At 50.6% G+C, this 14,992-nt stretch overlaps 6 protein-coding genes across 6 annotated transcripts; 3 read left to right on the forward strand and 3 right to left on the reverse strand.

Moving 5' to 3' along the window:
- The first annotated feature begins 599 nt into the window (after positions 1-599).
- P170DRAFT_385290 (queuosine 5'-phosphate N-glycosylase/hydrolase) lies at positions 600-2,607 on the forward strand. The gene is made up of 4 exons (XM_024845717.1): positions 600-1,375; positions 1,437-1,591; positions 1,651-1,882; positions 1,935-2,607. Exons 1-4 carry the CDS (start codon positions 958-960, stop codon positions 2,375-2,377), a joined length of 1,248 nt encoding a protein of 415 aa, XP_024702837.1. The 5' UTR covers positions 600-957; the 3' UTR covers positions 2,378-2,607.
- A 65-nt stretch (positions 2,608-2,672) lies between these two features.
- Positions 2,673-4,221, reverse strand: P170DRAFT_510365 (uncharacterized protein). Its single transcript, XM_024854774.1, has 2 exons — positions 4,018-4,221; positions 2,673-3,938 (listed from the first exon to the last, which is right to left on the reverse strand). Exons 1-2 carry the CDS (start codon positions 4,200-4,202, stop codon positions 2,741-2,743), a joined length of 1,383 nt encoding a protein of 460 aa, XP_024702838.1. The 5' UTR covers positions 4,203-4,221; the 3' UTR covers positions 2,673-2,740.
- Positions 4,222-4,348: 127 nt separating this feature from the next.
- Positions 4,349-5,617, forward strand: cyp5 (putative peptidyl-prolyl cis-trans isomerase). Its single transcript, XM_024851616.1, has 3 exons — positions 4,349-4,401; positions 4,480-4,545; positions 4,654-5,617. Exons 1-3 carry the CDS (start codon positions 4,390-4,392, stop codon positions 5,212-5,214), a joined length of 639 nt encoding a protein of 212 aa, XP_024702839.1. The 5' UTR covers positions 4,349-4,389; the 3' UTR covers positions 5,215-5,617.
- Positions 5,618-5,909: 292 nt separating this feature from the next.
- zpr1 (zinc finger-containing protein ZPR1) lies at positions 5,910-7,591 on the reverse strand. Its single transcript, XM_024845718.1, has 2 exons — positions 7,453-7,591; positions 5,910-7,372 (listed from the first exon to the last, which is right to left on the reverse strand). Exons 1-2 carry the CDS (start codon positions 7,567-7,569, stop codon positions 6,095-6,097), a joined length of 1,395 nt encoding a protein of 464 aa, XP_024702840.1. The 5' UTR covers positions 7,570-7,591; the 3' UTR covers positions 5,910-6,094.
- A 3,032-nt stretch (positions 7,592-10,623) lies between these two features.
- Positions 10,624-12,997, reverse strand: P170DRAFT_409678 (Zn(II)2Cys6 transcription factor). Its single transcript, XM_024846798.1, has 5 exons — positions 12,881-12,997; positions 12,701-12,829; positions 12,005-12,644; positions 11,444-11,950; positions 10,624-11,389 (listed from the first exon to the last, which is right to left on the reverse strand). Exons 1-5 carry the CDS (start codon positions 12,928-12,930, stop codon positions 10,733-10,735), a joined length of 1,983 nt encoding a protein of 660 aa, XP_024702841.1. The 5' UTR covers positions 12,931-12,997; the 3' UTR covers positions 10,624-10,732.
- A 491-nt stretch (positions 12,998-13,488) lies between these two features.
- P170DRAFT_426785 (uncharacterized protein) lies at positions 13,489-14,732 on the forward strand (the record flags this gene model as incomplete). Its single annotated transcript, XM_024847735.1, has 3 exons — positions 13,489-13,621; positions 13,687-14,213; positions 14,301-14,732. 3 exons carry the CDS (start codon positions 13,489-13,491, stop codon positions 14,730-14,732), a joined length of 1,092 nt encoding a protein of 363 aa, XP_024702842.1.
- Between the last annotated feature and the right edge of the window lie 260 nt (positions 14,733-14,992).

The following is a 14,992-nucleotide window of genomic DNA, read 5'->3' on the forward strand; positions in this document are numbered from 1 at the left end:
ACGGGATCGGGCTGAGGTCAGCCCGTGTTTGCTTGTTTGCCCTGTTTGCTGGTTTGCCCTGTTTGCTGGTTTGCCCTGTTTGCTGCGTTTGCACCAATTGAACGGTGGCCTGTTCTTTCAGGCTGCTAATCCGGATGCCTAGATACCTTGCTGCCTGGGTGCCTGGTGTCCGGCAGTTTCTGCTGACTTTCTCCGAGGAAAGAGACTAACAGCAGGCTAACTACGAAGTAACTTTCCAGCATTTCTTCAAGAAGTGGATTTGCCCATTGCCCACCGTGCGGAACGTTCTAGAAGACTGGGATAGGAAGGTCGGAGTTGTCCGCTCATTCAGTCTCATCCGTGACTCCGAACGGGGCAGAGCGACCCGTAAACGAAGGCGAAACCATTAAAGTAAATATTACTCTACAAACGTCAAGATCATTGGATGATTGTGTCGGACTAGCGGTGCTTATTCTGTGGTTGGACCCTGTCCTGACATAAGCACCGTTTTTTTTTTTTTTTTTTTTTTTTTTAACCAGATGACTAAGGAGATAAAGAAATCCATTATCGATAACATTTTGGTCCCTCAATTGTTGCTCCTCGGCTTCTTCCTCCTTTTTTTTTCTCTTGCTTATACGAGTACAACATTCCCCCGGGGCAGTCTTTCCTTTTGGGCTCCGACAGCAGAGACCCTTTTAGGTCGCGAATTACCCACTGATCCGTCATAATAGGTTGGTGGGTGAAATTGGACGATCGTTTGTTCTTTGGGTCAACGACAAACCGTTCCTCTCTGGTGCCTGACGTGGAGAACTCCATGCGCTAAATCAACCATCCATTTTTCTGCTCGCTCCTTTTTTTAGCCTGGCATTCCTCCACTGGTTTTCAACATTTCTCCAAGCTGAGAGCCCGTCATTCAGCTCGCTCTGCCGTTTATTCGTGCTCGTTCCTGGACTTGCCGATATCAATCCCGCCGTCAGCATGTCCGACGATGAGGCCGACCCCGAGTTGCTCGCTCTCCTTCGGAAATCCCTAGGTTTGGGTGGGGGGCCGGCGAACCCTCAGGCCGCGGAGACTAAGGTTCTAGAGAATGCGCAGTATGTCTTCGACAATGCCATCGACGTTGCCTTGACCCCCGCCAGCGTCAAAGCCGCCGCCGAAACCATCTGGCGCCAGATGCAGAAGAAAGGCTACTCCACGCAAACATGGTCGCAACATGAATTGCACCCAAAGACCAAGGACGAGGCCACCGTCGATTTCGTCTTCACCATGGACCTACTCAATTTCAGTTTCTGGTCCGAGCTGCCGGATGAGAAACGCTTTGCCATCGAGTATCGCGGACGGAAGTGGACTGGCTACTGGAGTTTAGTCGCCGCATTGCAAAGGGCCTTGGATGAAGGTAGGTTGCTCAAACTCTATGCTGTCTTCAATTCGAAACCTCGCAATACTAAGACTCGCAGAGATCCCAATTACCACTCCCGAATTCTGGGCCAACGAGGATGAATGCACCGAGTCGTTGCTGAGGCACGTCTTCCGATCTGCAACTGACGAGGAAATTCCCTTGCTCAAAGAGCGACTTGAATGTCTGCAAGAGGCAGGCCGTGTCCTTTGTAAGGTACGTTTGGACTCCTCATGCCGTCGATTCCCATGGATTGCAACCCTGACCATTTCTAGGACTTTGATGGAAGCTTCTTGAACTGTATCTATAGTTCTAGCCGTTCGGCCGCTGCTCTCGTGAATCTTCTGGCCGAGAACTTCCCCTGCTTCCGTGACGAGACCAGCTTCCAGGGACGACGGGTGCGTCTGTACAAGCGGGCCCAGATTCTCATCGCCGACTTGTGGGCTTGCTTCAATGGCGAGGGCTTCGGTGAATTCCACGACATCGACAAAATCACCATGTTCGCAGGTATGTTACTTCAAGCATCAACAATTTATAACATGCCATTGACGAATCCTAGACTACCGAATCCCTCAAATGCTGCACCAGCTTGGCTGCCTCAGATACTCACCTCCTCTCGAGAGCCATATCCGCAACCAGAAGGTCATCCCCAGCGGCTCGACGTGGGAGGTGGAATTGCGCGCAACGAGTATCTGGTGTGTCGAGCTGATCCGGCGCGAGATTGAACTACGACATCCCGAGGCCAAGACGTTACTGGTCCCAGCCCCGGTTGACGACGCCACGTCAGACGGCCCTTCTCAGCATTTACAGGCCCCTGCCACGCAAGACGAACAAGAGAAATGCAGCACTCAAAAGCGTCGCAACAAGAGCGTGCACGAGACCAAGGGCCCGGGTCTCAACGCAATCCTCATAGACTTCTTCCTTTACGACACGATGAAAGAGCTGGAAAGCGACGGACAGGAGTCGATTCCCCATCATCGAACCCGGAGTATCTGGTACTAGACCTAGACTTTTGTTCATCCCTTTCTCCCTGGTTGCTCTTATACCCTTGCTGCTTCTTATTTATGGATATGTGGATAAATGTTTTGTGTCTTATTGCATTGGGGGTTCTTATAGACAGTGATACCAATTTTTGCTTCTGCGCGCTGGTAGCAGCGACGAACTTCTTGGATATGAAGGTCTCGGTCTAGATCGAGCTGTTTTCGCTTTTGTCTATCTCTGGCAGCTAGACTCTACAACATACTAGAATAACATGATTAGATTTGGAATCTTCAAAATTTTGACATTCTAAGGGTATCACAATTTGCGTCTCAAGAGACATGTTCTCTCAGTCAACCGGTATTCGGCCATGTCTTGAAGTCAGCCTCAGGCAACAGGCGGAGCAGTTCTCTCCATCTGCTCGATCCTCGCCATCAAATCCGCCTTCCACTCCACAAAATCCTCCCTCCGGTCATCACTCAAATAATCCACTCGATCCTGCATCATAGTCCCCAAACCAGGCAGCAACCCACCTCTCTCAGTAGCCTTCGAAAAGATCGACGCCCGACCCTTCCCCATCATCTTGGGCCGTTTCCCATCCCTCAACCCCCCATCGTCCTCATCCGCGCCAACATCCGAAAGATACGCCTCATCCCCATCCAGCTCGCCAGCCTGCGGGATGTTCTCGAACCACTCCTTCCCATTCGCCCAGCTCTGCTCCATGATCAGCGCAATCCACTGATCCACGTCGTCGCGATGCCTCCTCTCCGTCGTGGGAAGCCCAAGACTCGTGAGCGCTGTCTGCCGCATCTCCGAGAACGTCTTCTTGTCCATTTTGCGCGCCTCTTCGCCGGAGGGGACCTCGGTCGACGAAGGGCTGGGTGTTCGTCGTCGCGCAAGGACCAGGAAGTAAACGGCCACGATCAACGCATCGACGAGCTCCTTGAAGTCTTCGTCTTTCTCGCGGTCCTTGGCGAGCATCACGGGCTCCACGAACTCCAGCATGTCTTCGTCTAGCTCGTCGGATTCGCCCTCGTTGGCGGAGACCTTGGACACGAAGTACAGAACGGACGAGACTCCTGCGAACACGTGCGGCGGGAGTGTTCGTGAGATAGGAGGCCGGGACCAGGTGCTTGTTCGCGGCGCAGGCGTGGAAAGAGTCTTGCAGACGGTTCGGATGGAATTCATCACCCAGGCAGGCGCATCGGGGACGATCGAGGCGCCGGAGATGCCATTGGAGCGGAAGTTGGCGAATGAGCGGGGTGTTCGCGAGGCGGATGGGCTCTCGGGGCGAGTCGTTGACTTTTTCAAGGGGGTTGACTTGCTGGGGGTGTTTTGGAGACCGCGCGGCGTGGCGATTGTGGCTTTGGATGGTGTCCGGGTCGGTCTGGATTCTTTTGTCGGCGTCGACGGGGTAGAGCCTGTTCGCGAGGGGGTTCCAGGGGCTGAGTCGCTTGCTGAACGCTTTGTTCCTGCGGTGCTTGAGGTTAAGGAGCGATCGAGGTAGGAGTAGAGCTTTTTATAGGCGCGTGGTGGGCATGGCGGGCGGCCGAGTAAGGGAGGGAGTTTGAGGGCTCTGGTTAGCCTATAAATTGGACAGAAGATGATTAGTATGTCAATTCAATAGAGCAAGCCGAACGATTATCGTTCGGTGGGAACTGTACCGTTTACACGCAATCTCCGCGCAAGCATAGGGTCGTGCGATTTCTTCCTCGGGCTTCAGACTAGCAGACAAGCTTCGCGACTGCGCAACAAGAGACAGAGCCAAGCTGAGCAGCTCTTGGGGAATGTCATTTGCATGGGTGGGCACCAGCGTGCCCAGGGCCTGCTCGACAGGTCTGTTATTCATGCTGGACTGTCGGACGTGGTTTACTGACGAATGGTTGGTGGTGGATGAAGCTGTCCTGCTCGTTGCTATATCGACGCCTGTCATGTGACCGGCGGATTTGCTTCCGCGACGTCAGCGTTGAAGCTTCGTCTTTTCATCCTTCTCCCATTTCACGTCTTGGTCTCGAGTACTGTCATCGCAATCCATCATGTCTGTCACTGTGAGTGTTTTATCTTCCATCTTACTGGTTTCACCCCACGGGTACGAAATCCTTGCTAATCATCCCCGCAACGTCTAGCTTCACACCACGCACGGCGACGTGAAAGTCGAGCTTTTCTGCGAGGCAGTGCCCAAGACGACAGAGGTACGTGACTATATCTATTCGATGCCTGCCCTCGATGGCACCTCATTCGCTTTACGCACACCATTTCAGAACGCGAACGCAACATAACACTAACATCCCACCCCGCAGAACTTCATCGCCCTCTGCGCCTGCGGCGCATACAACGACACACCATTCCACCGCCTCATGCCCGGCTTCATGATCCAAGGTGGCGACATCTCCCTGGGGCCCGCAGGATCCGACACCTCCAGCGCCACCAAATCGATGCTTCCGTTCGACGACATCCCGAAAGGCGGCACCTCAATCAACCACCCCGGCGCACTGAACCAAGAAATCCACCTCCCCGCTCTACGACACAACACGCGCGGGATCCTGTCCATGGCGTCGCGACCCGTCAAGGACCGAACGGCGCCCGGATCGCAGGGCGCAACAGGCGCAACCATCAACGGGAGTCAGTTCTTCATCACGTTTGCGGGCGCGCCGCATCTGGACGGGGCGAGCACGGTGTTTGGGAAGGTGCTGAATCTGACGGCGCAGGATGAGGGTGGGGATGTGCTGTCGAGGCTGGAGAAGGCGAACGTGAAGGTTGATAAGAAGGGGAGGGTGGTGCAGCCGAAGGACGGCGAGACGGAGTACGAGTCGTTGAGGATTAATCGGGTGACGATCCATGCGAACCCTTTCGCGAAGTGAACCCGGGGTTGAGGTTAACGCCGATATGTCCATCGAGGAATGTTGCTATGGGATGATGAGGGTCGCCTTGGGAACGGTCCCTGGTGGAAAAGACTCTTGAGCGGCACGGACAGACGACATCACCGCTACCACGCCCGGTGTTTTGGTTTTGGGTGACGATGCCATTCGCGTGATGCGTACAGACCCTGTGAGTGTCGTCGACAGCCGTGTCTGCCTCACTGAGGTCGCGGCATCCAAGCATCCTTCGGCCGTCACCAAAGGCCACCATCTAAGAATGGCTTCCTGTCATTTCTCCGAGGGTTACTAGGATTTGGAAAGCAACCGTAATTGATTTACGGCTTGCAATCAGACTGATCTTGGTCGAATTGCCTTCCAAACTATCTAATGACATTTCCTTACGAACTATAGAATTTATACTTCCTGGGAATCTCAGTAGAAACGTAAAGTATTTCATAGATCATTTCATGGTATATTAACGATTACTTGGGCTTTTCAGGGCTTGATGGAAAATCTAGACATTATGAAAACGGACCTTCTTAGTTTTGGAAAACAGAGTATCTTGGTGTCGAAACAATGCCATTTATTCTAATATCATGCCACTGCAAGAACATCATAAAAATCAATTCACTTCTCGAACTTTTTCCAACCGTCCCATAGCAAAGAAAACCTGAAATGCAAGACAGTAAAGACAGTCACCCCAGCCACACCATGTAAAACACACCACATCTGCATCGGATATCTATAGGCATAAAACAACTCAAACGCATTTGGCAGATAGATCCACCATGTATGCACAGGACGTTACAGTATGAACAAATAAGAAGAGAGAATAATCATGCACATCATAAAAAGAAAGATAGAACCTCGGGGTATATCTCGATCACGACTTCTGCTCGGCGGCAGGCTCGTCCTTCTTCTCGGCGTCCTCCTCGTAGCCCTCGACCTTCATGTCCTTAAGACCCAGGTCCTCCTCCTCTTCGTCCGTTCGGGTGTATTCCTCGATCGTGATCTTGGGGTCCACGGCGGGGGCGCACAGGTCCTGGACGTAGCTGTTGGCCATGGGGTCCTCCATGGTCATGACGAACTTCAGGTCGCCCTTGATGGCAGCGTCCAGGCGGTTGAAGAAGCGCTCCCACTTCTCCTTGTCGGAAACGGCCATGCTGTCACCGCCGGTGCCGGCAGTGTCGTCGACGTCGAAGATCTGGCCGCGCAGCTGGTCGCGGATCTCGGTAAGCAGACCCTCGACGGTGGTGAAGCGACCACCCAGAGTACCGGGCTGGACGGAAACCTCCAGCTCGTCACTGTGGAGGGCGCAGGTGTCGGACTTGAGGATATCACGCGAAAGATCCACCTCGTCCTCGACCTTGAGAGTGATGCGCTTGCCCTTCTCGGGAACCTCACCACCGGTCTTGACCTCGCTGGTGCGGTATCCGCAGTGGTCGCAGACAGTACCCCAGATGAAGACCTCCTTGAAGTAGGGGATGTTGATCTTCTTCATGTTGACGAAGCAATCCTTGTTGCAGCCGGGACATTCGGCAGGCAGGCTGTACACTTGGCCATCGACGATCTCGGACTCGTCAACGTCGGCGCTCTCCAGGGTCTGACCCTCGCTCTTCACGGCGTTGGGGTCACCCGCGATTCCAAGCTCCTCGTTTTGCTCGTGGGTACGGGGGTAGTTGCGGCGACGGTACCGGTTTCCATCGTTGGTCGAGGGCGCGATCCACGAGTTGCCGGTAGGGTCGTCCAGGGAAACGGTGAAGGGGTATCCCTCTCTGTCGAGGATCTTCTGGAGCTTGTCGATGATGGGCTGCAGAGCGTCGTGGAGTTCGGGGGCCTGCGCCTTTCGCAGGGGCTGCTCGCTGGAGAGAGACTCGTGAATGCGCTGAATGACACCCTCAACCGTCGTCATCTGACTCTCGCCCTTGGGCATTTCGATACCCAACGACTCGACCTTGAAGATGGAGACATCGCTTCGGATAACCTGGCGCTGAAGATCTCCCTCGTTCTCGACGTCCAGAGTGTACTTGGATCCCTGCTCTTGAATCTGACCGGCGGACTTGACCGAGTTGTCCTTGAAGTGACAGTGCTCGCACTCAAAGGACTCGAGGATGATATCGCGGAAGAAGGGCACGCGGAGGAGTAAAAGTCTGGTAATTCCCTGCTCGGCGTGTCAACTTGCTTTTTCCTTTTCCTTTTTCTTGTTTTAAACTGTCCGATCAACAGGTACCAAGTACTTACATTGTCATGACAGTTCATGCACATACTCTCCACCTGCATCACACCGGTGTCATCATTCCTCTCCACCAGATCACCGGGCTTCTGGAACTGCGACTCGACGTTCGCTTCTGTCGACATTGTCAGAGCGTGTGGGGGGAAATGCTCAAATAAAAGGTGTAAAAAGCGTCGCGAATAACGAAAAGGTAGATAGAAAAAATTTCGCGGCTAGAATGAGACTGCGAGTGTTTAAAGAAGGACGCGACAGGTTGACAATAAGAGGGAAAAAAAATTATGGCCAGCGATCGCCGGAACGTTCCTTTCCCTTCCACTATCGCCGCGGCGGGGCAATTTTTTTGGAGGGGCACCGGCCACATTAGTCAGCCCTCCGTGGGATGACGCCAAGGCACAACTATGCAGTATGAAGATGAATTTGAAGAACATGGAATTGCAAGATGAAAATGAAGGATTGGCATTGGTAAAGGTATACCCGGACAGTCTGGTTTCAAATGACTGCTCAGTATGTTTGTGGCTATAAGAATATCAGGAGAACTATCCCGGAAAAAACGAATGCAAATGGAATTTGAATTGAGATATCAGGTATGCCAGAGCAAGGACAAAATAAAAATAAAAAAAATACGATATGCGTCGCCCAATATAACAAACAAGTTGCAAGTATCCGATGAAAGACGCTGCTAAATCGTTGGACTTCTCCTTCAGAGTAGTTAGCTATGTCAATTTATGAACGGAATCGGGAGCACTTATAAGGAAAAAAAAAGAGGCCGTTTCCTCCGAAAAGGAAACGGCAGTTGATGAGTCGGAACCAACTCCAGCAAGCGTCCGGCTTTGATTACTCAGAGCTCACAACGACCACCCCCCTGAAGCCGCCCGTCCCTGGAAACCAAACGCAATCACTTGATGATCGGACTGATGTATACTCTCTTCGTGATCGATTCAACCTGTCCGTGAATGCATGCAAGTATTCAAATCCTGCTCCCAAATGAATAACAACAAGGCAGCAGAAAAGCATTACCGACAATCCTAGGATGTAATCACTCTAATGAGGATCCTGCAAAGCTCACTGCTGCCCATGCTGCCAGACACCGGTTGTATCAGGGGCACGCTTATCACCAAAAGGACAAATATCAAATTTCACACGGAGAGGAGAGCAACTGGTGGCAGTCGAATCGTAACAGCGCTGGGTTCCGAGAGATCCATGGGGGCCAAGGAGAGTAAATCGTCGCAGAGCACGGAGAACCCGAAGTTGAACGACTAGGATGGAGATAACGACCCAACAACACCAGCATCAGCAACCAGTCTCACGTTCTTTTGCACGGGTAAGAACAGAATTTCATCGTCTCAAAGCAGGTTCAGTCGGATGCCTTTGACGAAAAATCTCCATCTCCTAACTCTTTGTCAACACGCCGTCCGATTCGTCAAGACAGCGTTCACAGTCGCAAGGCCCGGGTCCCTTGTGTGTAGTACAGTACCCCTCGGGACAGGATTTTGTTTCCTCTCCGCACCAGGAGGCTTTGGAGGGCATCAACGAAGCGGACAAAAAACATCCATAAAAACCGCTTCCTTCTCCAGAGGAGGGGCGACAATATGCCGCCTTGGTCGGCGCCCATCGATCTATTTGCAATCTACATTGCAAAGAGATGGTTGACACGGTCGATCAGGACCTCCGATTGGAGCGCAAAGCAGTGGCTGGTGCCGCGATTGCGGGATCTCTAGCCTCCGAAAGGAACGAATGAGCTGAAGATCGGAAGTTGGAGAATAGGTACGAGTTGCCCAGGAAACTCGAGGTTGGAAACATGTACGGAATGGTAGACGCCTGGTGGATGGGAAATGGGTGACATCAGTCCCAAGAGGTAACAATTGCGCATTCATTATTGATCGATGCCCGGAAGGTGACAACAAGCCGGAGGATTTTGGCGATATTGCATAGGCAGCAATCATTGGCCAAAGACCATTCCGCACAACAGTTCAATGAATCTCGCTACCACCCTAATTCTCGAGAACGCCTGGACATTGTCAAGAGTTTAGGGTGATACCGGCGAGTGGATCCATTTCGCATGCTGACTTCATGGTCGCGTGTAGGCATACGTCCGAAGACGATATTGTTGTCTTCGGATCGATCAAATTGTAATGCGCAATTTATCGTACCAGAAACCGTGCCCCCGTTGGGATTCCCAGTGTCACCGGCGCAGCAGAGTATCCCAAAGACACCATCGGGTGCCCGACATGTTTCACCTACTGTCGCTTCCAATGCTCCAGGTATTCAGGCATAGAGAATCCATCCGTTGTGATCAAGTGTAGCGTCCAGCATAGGTAACCGACGCGTGTCCCTATTTCAGGAGCTTCAAACGCATGGAAAACCGTCTTTTGGCTTTTCTGGACAACGGAAAACCTTTGATCTCCTCGAGTTGATTCGACCGTCCGGTAGTTCCACCACCTTGAACCGCGAAACTTTTGCCAAAATGGCACTTGACCGACTGGGTTACATTAGGGTTAGACTCCTAGCTTTCACCACACCTTTTAAATGCTGGATTTCTATGATGACATGCGCCATCACAAAAGTCCTAGCCTTATAAAAGGGACATTAAATGCAAATGAAGAAAGTTAGGAAGCTAGATGAGGGTAGCCTGTACAAATGGTGCCTTGGTAGGCAAAGGGGCCAGGCCTAGCGACAATGAAAGCCATGGAGACGACGCGCCGACGGGTTTTCGAAGAGATCGAGGCCAATGAAAACTTTGAGATATCAAGGATCGAGATGACTGAAAGTTCAAAACAAGAAGGAAACTGACAGGCCCCGTAAAAAAGCCGGTTGAGAGCGACTTGGTTTGCTGATGCTGTGGTGAGAAGAGGAAGAAGAAGGGGAGACATTTCGACCGGAGCCGGTGCCCCGACGCGACACGTGAGCACGTGACCGACCCGACATGGCTGGGGCACTAATCCCGATTGGGCGACAGATCTATCGGCATTCTCCATTCCTGAGGCTGCATTTACCACAGACCAAAGAAGAAGAAGAAAAAGTGATTGCTCCCACTACTTGCAAAAGCCGCTCTCGATCGATCTCACAAATTTCAGCTAGTCTAAACTTCAAAGGTCACGCGTGCTACACATCCCCAGCAACATCATTTTGACATGCATACATTTGCCAACTCTTGTCCAACAACCCATCTTGTTCAAATCAGTGCACGAGGTATTTTATACTTTTTAGAAAAAAATGGCATATACAGGCGGGTATCATAATGTAACTCTTTCAACGACAGTAAGATTTCGGTATCTCAGCAAGCCATGGTCAAGATGTCCAGAATGGCGTTGGCCAAGCGTTGAGCCCTGCTGCTCCCTCAATTGTGAGTAAATCTGGATCAACCAAGTCCATTTCATTGTCCGACCTGCCCAGAAACTCTTGCATAGTAGGTTCCAAGAATGCCATCTCCGTGGTAAACCCAGCAAAATTAGCGGCAGCAGGTTCCATAACGTGCGCGCCGTTGGTTGGGATTATGGGGCTATAGAGAGCTTGTCCTGGCATCTGAGTTTGGTTATCGTGATCGACATTAGCACTCTTATCTGTTGGTAGAACTTGTTTGACACGTCTGAGATTCTCATAGAACTCGGCGGCTGCAAGGTTTCCATGATCACTCATTCTGTGGAGGATTTCGATAGCTGTGTCAAGAGACTCGATATCGGCAGGATTTCCGATGGATGGCAGTAGACTCGATATTACCAGCACAATGACAGCAGAGAAAAGATATTGAGCATAGAAATATCCATACATTGGCAGTGATCCATTGACCCATTCGTCGATGACTAGTGCATGCGAATGCCTTGCAGCATGAATACAAGCTTCACTCAGAGTGCCAACCGGCTGTGGAAGGTCTTCTTGGCTTTCGCGCTGGCCGCGTCGTTGGAAGAGAACATGAAGAATGATTGGACGTGTTGCCAAAATCACACACTGGATCCTGATTAATAAACACCAAATCATTTTGGAATGGAGCCATTGACTAACTTGGTTGAACTGAAGATGAAGAGAGGCAATGTGCTTAGGTGGAGATTCTTCCGGCCTCAATCGGATGTGGGCTGGAAGCGATTGCAGCCATTCCTGTAATGCAAGCAAGAGCTGCTGTTCCCTTTGAAGGAACGATTCTTGGTGGTGCTTGCGGCTATATATCTTGTCTATTATTTGCCCGGTTATGCGGGCCAGGCGAATGCTAGAAACTAGATAAGCCGTGTCTGAGAACTGCTCTCCCGCCACAGGAGATTCAACATCTGCAGGCATATCAACGTATATATCCTCGTCCCGGATTTGGAGAGGGAATCCGATTTTAGATGTATACATGCGGTCAAAAATGTAGATACCCCACCAAAGCCGTGCGCGATGCTCACGCTCGACGGGGTCGGTACATTGGCGAGCAGGGATATTGTGGTTCAAGCCCAAGATAAGACCGAGACGCATTGCACTTCCAACGAGCATATATCCTGAATGACGTCTATTCAGAAAGTATGAAAATAATGACTAGTCGATGGTTAGCGCGACAGGACCATCCTGCGGGTCAACATAGAATCATACCAGCAGCAGCAGACTTTCAACATGAATCATTCCCGGCCTTTCCGGCATTATTGGTATGAGGTTCATGGCGCGTACATAGTATCTCGTGCCTGGTACTCGACCTCCAGACGATGAGACAGTACGAGCAGAGTAGACCTCCCCTAGGGCAAAGAGAGCAAAGAATTTGCAGGTCAAGGCCGGGTCATCCCGCAATGACGGAGTGCGATAAATACTTTCTAGCTGCTCCAGGGTAGACTTCCTCAGGAATAAATGGTAGACACGGCTGAGTTGATTGAATACAATGCGAACCAATAGACGGGCCTGGGCGAGTCCCGGCCAATGCGTTTCGGCTTCGACTAGCAACGACTCGGGGGTATACTGGGTCCGAGCAACGTGCGACGTAGTTGGATCATCGGTTATAAATTGCCGCAGCCTTGTTGCAAAGGCCGTGCAGGCAGCCTCTCCCATGTAGATCGGAGGGGCGGATGGATCATACGGATAGAACCATGCGCGCTCGCCTATAAGTGGATTTTGCACTGCAGGATACGGGTCCTGCGGCGCAAGTGTATCTGATAGATGAGCGGGCGATGACTGGGGAGTATGAGAAGAGCGTAGTTGCTCCTTCAATTGATTATTCTCAGAGAGAATCTGGTCCAGATAGCTGGATGGTTGTAAGCACTCCCTACTCATACAGGATGCGTGGCTCAAGACTATTACCTCTCGTTGACTTTCAACTTGCGGTCGCGCAGAGTGTATTGGCACTCGTCATCACAGCCGGCCTGACGACATCTAGCACAAGGCTGTTCTCCAGAGCATTTGACCTTGTGGGTGTGGCAGCGATGGCAGCTTGAAGGAGGTTAGTAGATCATTGAGTGGGGAGGCAATATCATGACGTACGCGACGGGCTTCTTCCTCTGACGCTTGGCCTGGTGCTTGAGGACAGGCATAGATAAGGGATTCAATGCAGATTCTTCTTGGACAGGTCAGGTGCTAGTGCCTAATCAGTGGATTAGACGGAAAGGGGATGTCTGAAGCAGCCGGCGCGACTGCATTTGACCGAGAGGCAGGAGAACCGACGGGTGGCGGATGATTCATCGTTCGGGAAGATGAACTCTTGCCGATTCGTACTTCCGCTTGTAGAAGAGGCCTTCTGAATATGAACGGAAAGGGTGAATATGGAAGAAAACAATAGCAAGTTTTCTAATTTTGAGTAATTAATGAAAAATTACGTATACTACTTTTTGAACAAGAAAAGTACGGGGAGATTGCAGCACCTTAAAGTCCATATACCCGGAGACCGACGCAGCTCGGCAAATGGACCGAATGCCGAAGTAAATCTTCTTTCGTAGAAACCACCGATTGCGCCTTTTTTTTTTTCTTTTTTCTTTTTTTTTCTTTTTTCTTTTTTTTACTTTCAACTTTAAATTCAAAGCAAGGATGTACCTTGAAAGGCTAACAGATATTATAGCTCACCATCCCTTCGAAAGCACTTGTTATGAAAAACCATGGCATTTCAACGACCACCTTCCAGGGTTCAAATCTGCCTAGCATCCAACCAACAACACTATGGCATTGGAGATACGATTCAAGGCGAGGTGCTTCTGACACCCCAAAAGCGGCTCTTACCCGAACAATTAAGTATATCATTTGAAGGTAGTCTAGCTTCCTTTTTGTAGTTCTCCAGACTACTAATACTTTCTTAGGCAAAACAGAGGTAGAAATCGACAGAAATGGAAACAACATTCCACTACCACCATCCATTGCCTCAAGCACATTTCTTCACATGAAACAGCCTACTGGAACTCATTCATCTGGCATATCAAAGGCTTTGGAAGCCGAAACGCAGTACCGAATACCGTTCGAGTTCGTGGTTCCTGCCGAGCTGCCGCATCATATTTGTCACCACCACCGGCACCATGAGCAGGTTTACTGGGAACACACCCAGCTTCCGCCTAGTATTGGTACTGCCGTTGATTTTGGCAGAGGCGAAATCGCAATGCGCGATGACATGGCCCCTGCGATCTTGTTCATCACTTACGGAATACGCGTTAGAATCTATTCCGACAAGACCCAACAAAATGGAGGTCCAGCAGCAATTGGAGAGTGGACGTACCCAGTACATATCAGACCGCAGCGGAAAGAGAATCCACCAGTCTGGGTTCCTGACGGCAGCAAATTCTACTGCATGCGCCAGGACAGACAGATTACCAAGGGTATTCGTCGACGCCCAGTAGGATTGTTGTCTGCATGGGCCGAACAACCATCAGCTATACAAGCTCAAATATCTCCAAACAGCTCAATTAAAATACACTTACAGTATACAGCCACTAGACAAGACCCGTTACCGGAAATATCTGGTCTGGATCTCAGACTTAAGGCTGTCACGACATATGGAGCGGAAATTTGGTCAGACTTTCCCGACTTGACGGATCCATCATTGTGGATCTCAAGCCAGGACTACTATGCAGATACAGTGCCTCTCCATAGCTCTTCTGATCATCAGTTGATATGGCAAAAGTCATCTGTTTGCGAGGATCCTATCTACCCCGCCAATATCAGCGTCGATTTGACACATACAACAGCTCTGGAGTTACCAATAACACTTCCAGGGCATCTGAATCTTCCGCCAAGTTTCCACTCATGTCTTGTCTCTCGGGTGTATTCTTTAAAGCCGTCATTACATGTTCGCATTGCGGGACAGTGGACGAACACGAAGATTTCACTCACCGTTCCAATTCAAATATGTTAACTCAAGGAGTGGAGTCAGTAATTGATTTACTGTTTTGTATAATAGAACGCGAGATCTTTTAAAGGAAATTTCAAAACATTGAAATCAGAACCCTTTTCGGTGACTCTAGAAGTGGTACTGGCATCTAGTATAAGTGGTGCCCGGGAAATATATTTCCATTCGTAAGCTGAGGAGTAGAAGCTCATGAAGCAACTGGAGAGCCAGAACACTAGTTTCGTAGCGTATAATGTTAATGGAATAGTGAATAAGAATCAGTCTTT

This window comes from Aspergillus steynii, assembly GCF_002849105.1.
Source record: "Aspergillus steynii IBT 23096 chromosome Unknown P170scaffold_5, whole genome shotgun sequence".
Lineage (NCBI taxonomy): Eukaryota > Fungi > Ascomycota > Eurotiomycetes > Eurotiales > Aspergillaceae > Aspergillus > Aspergillus steynii.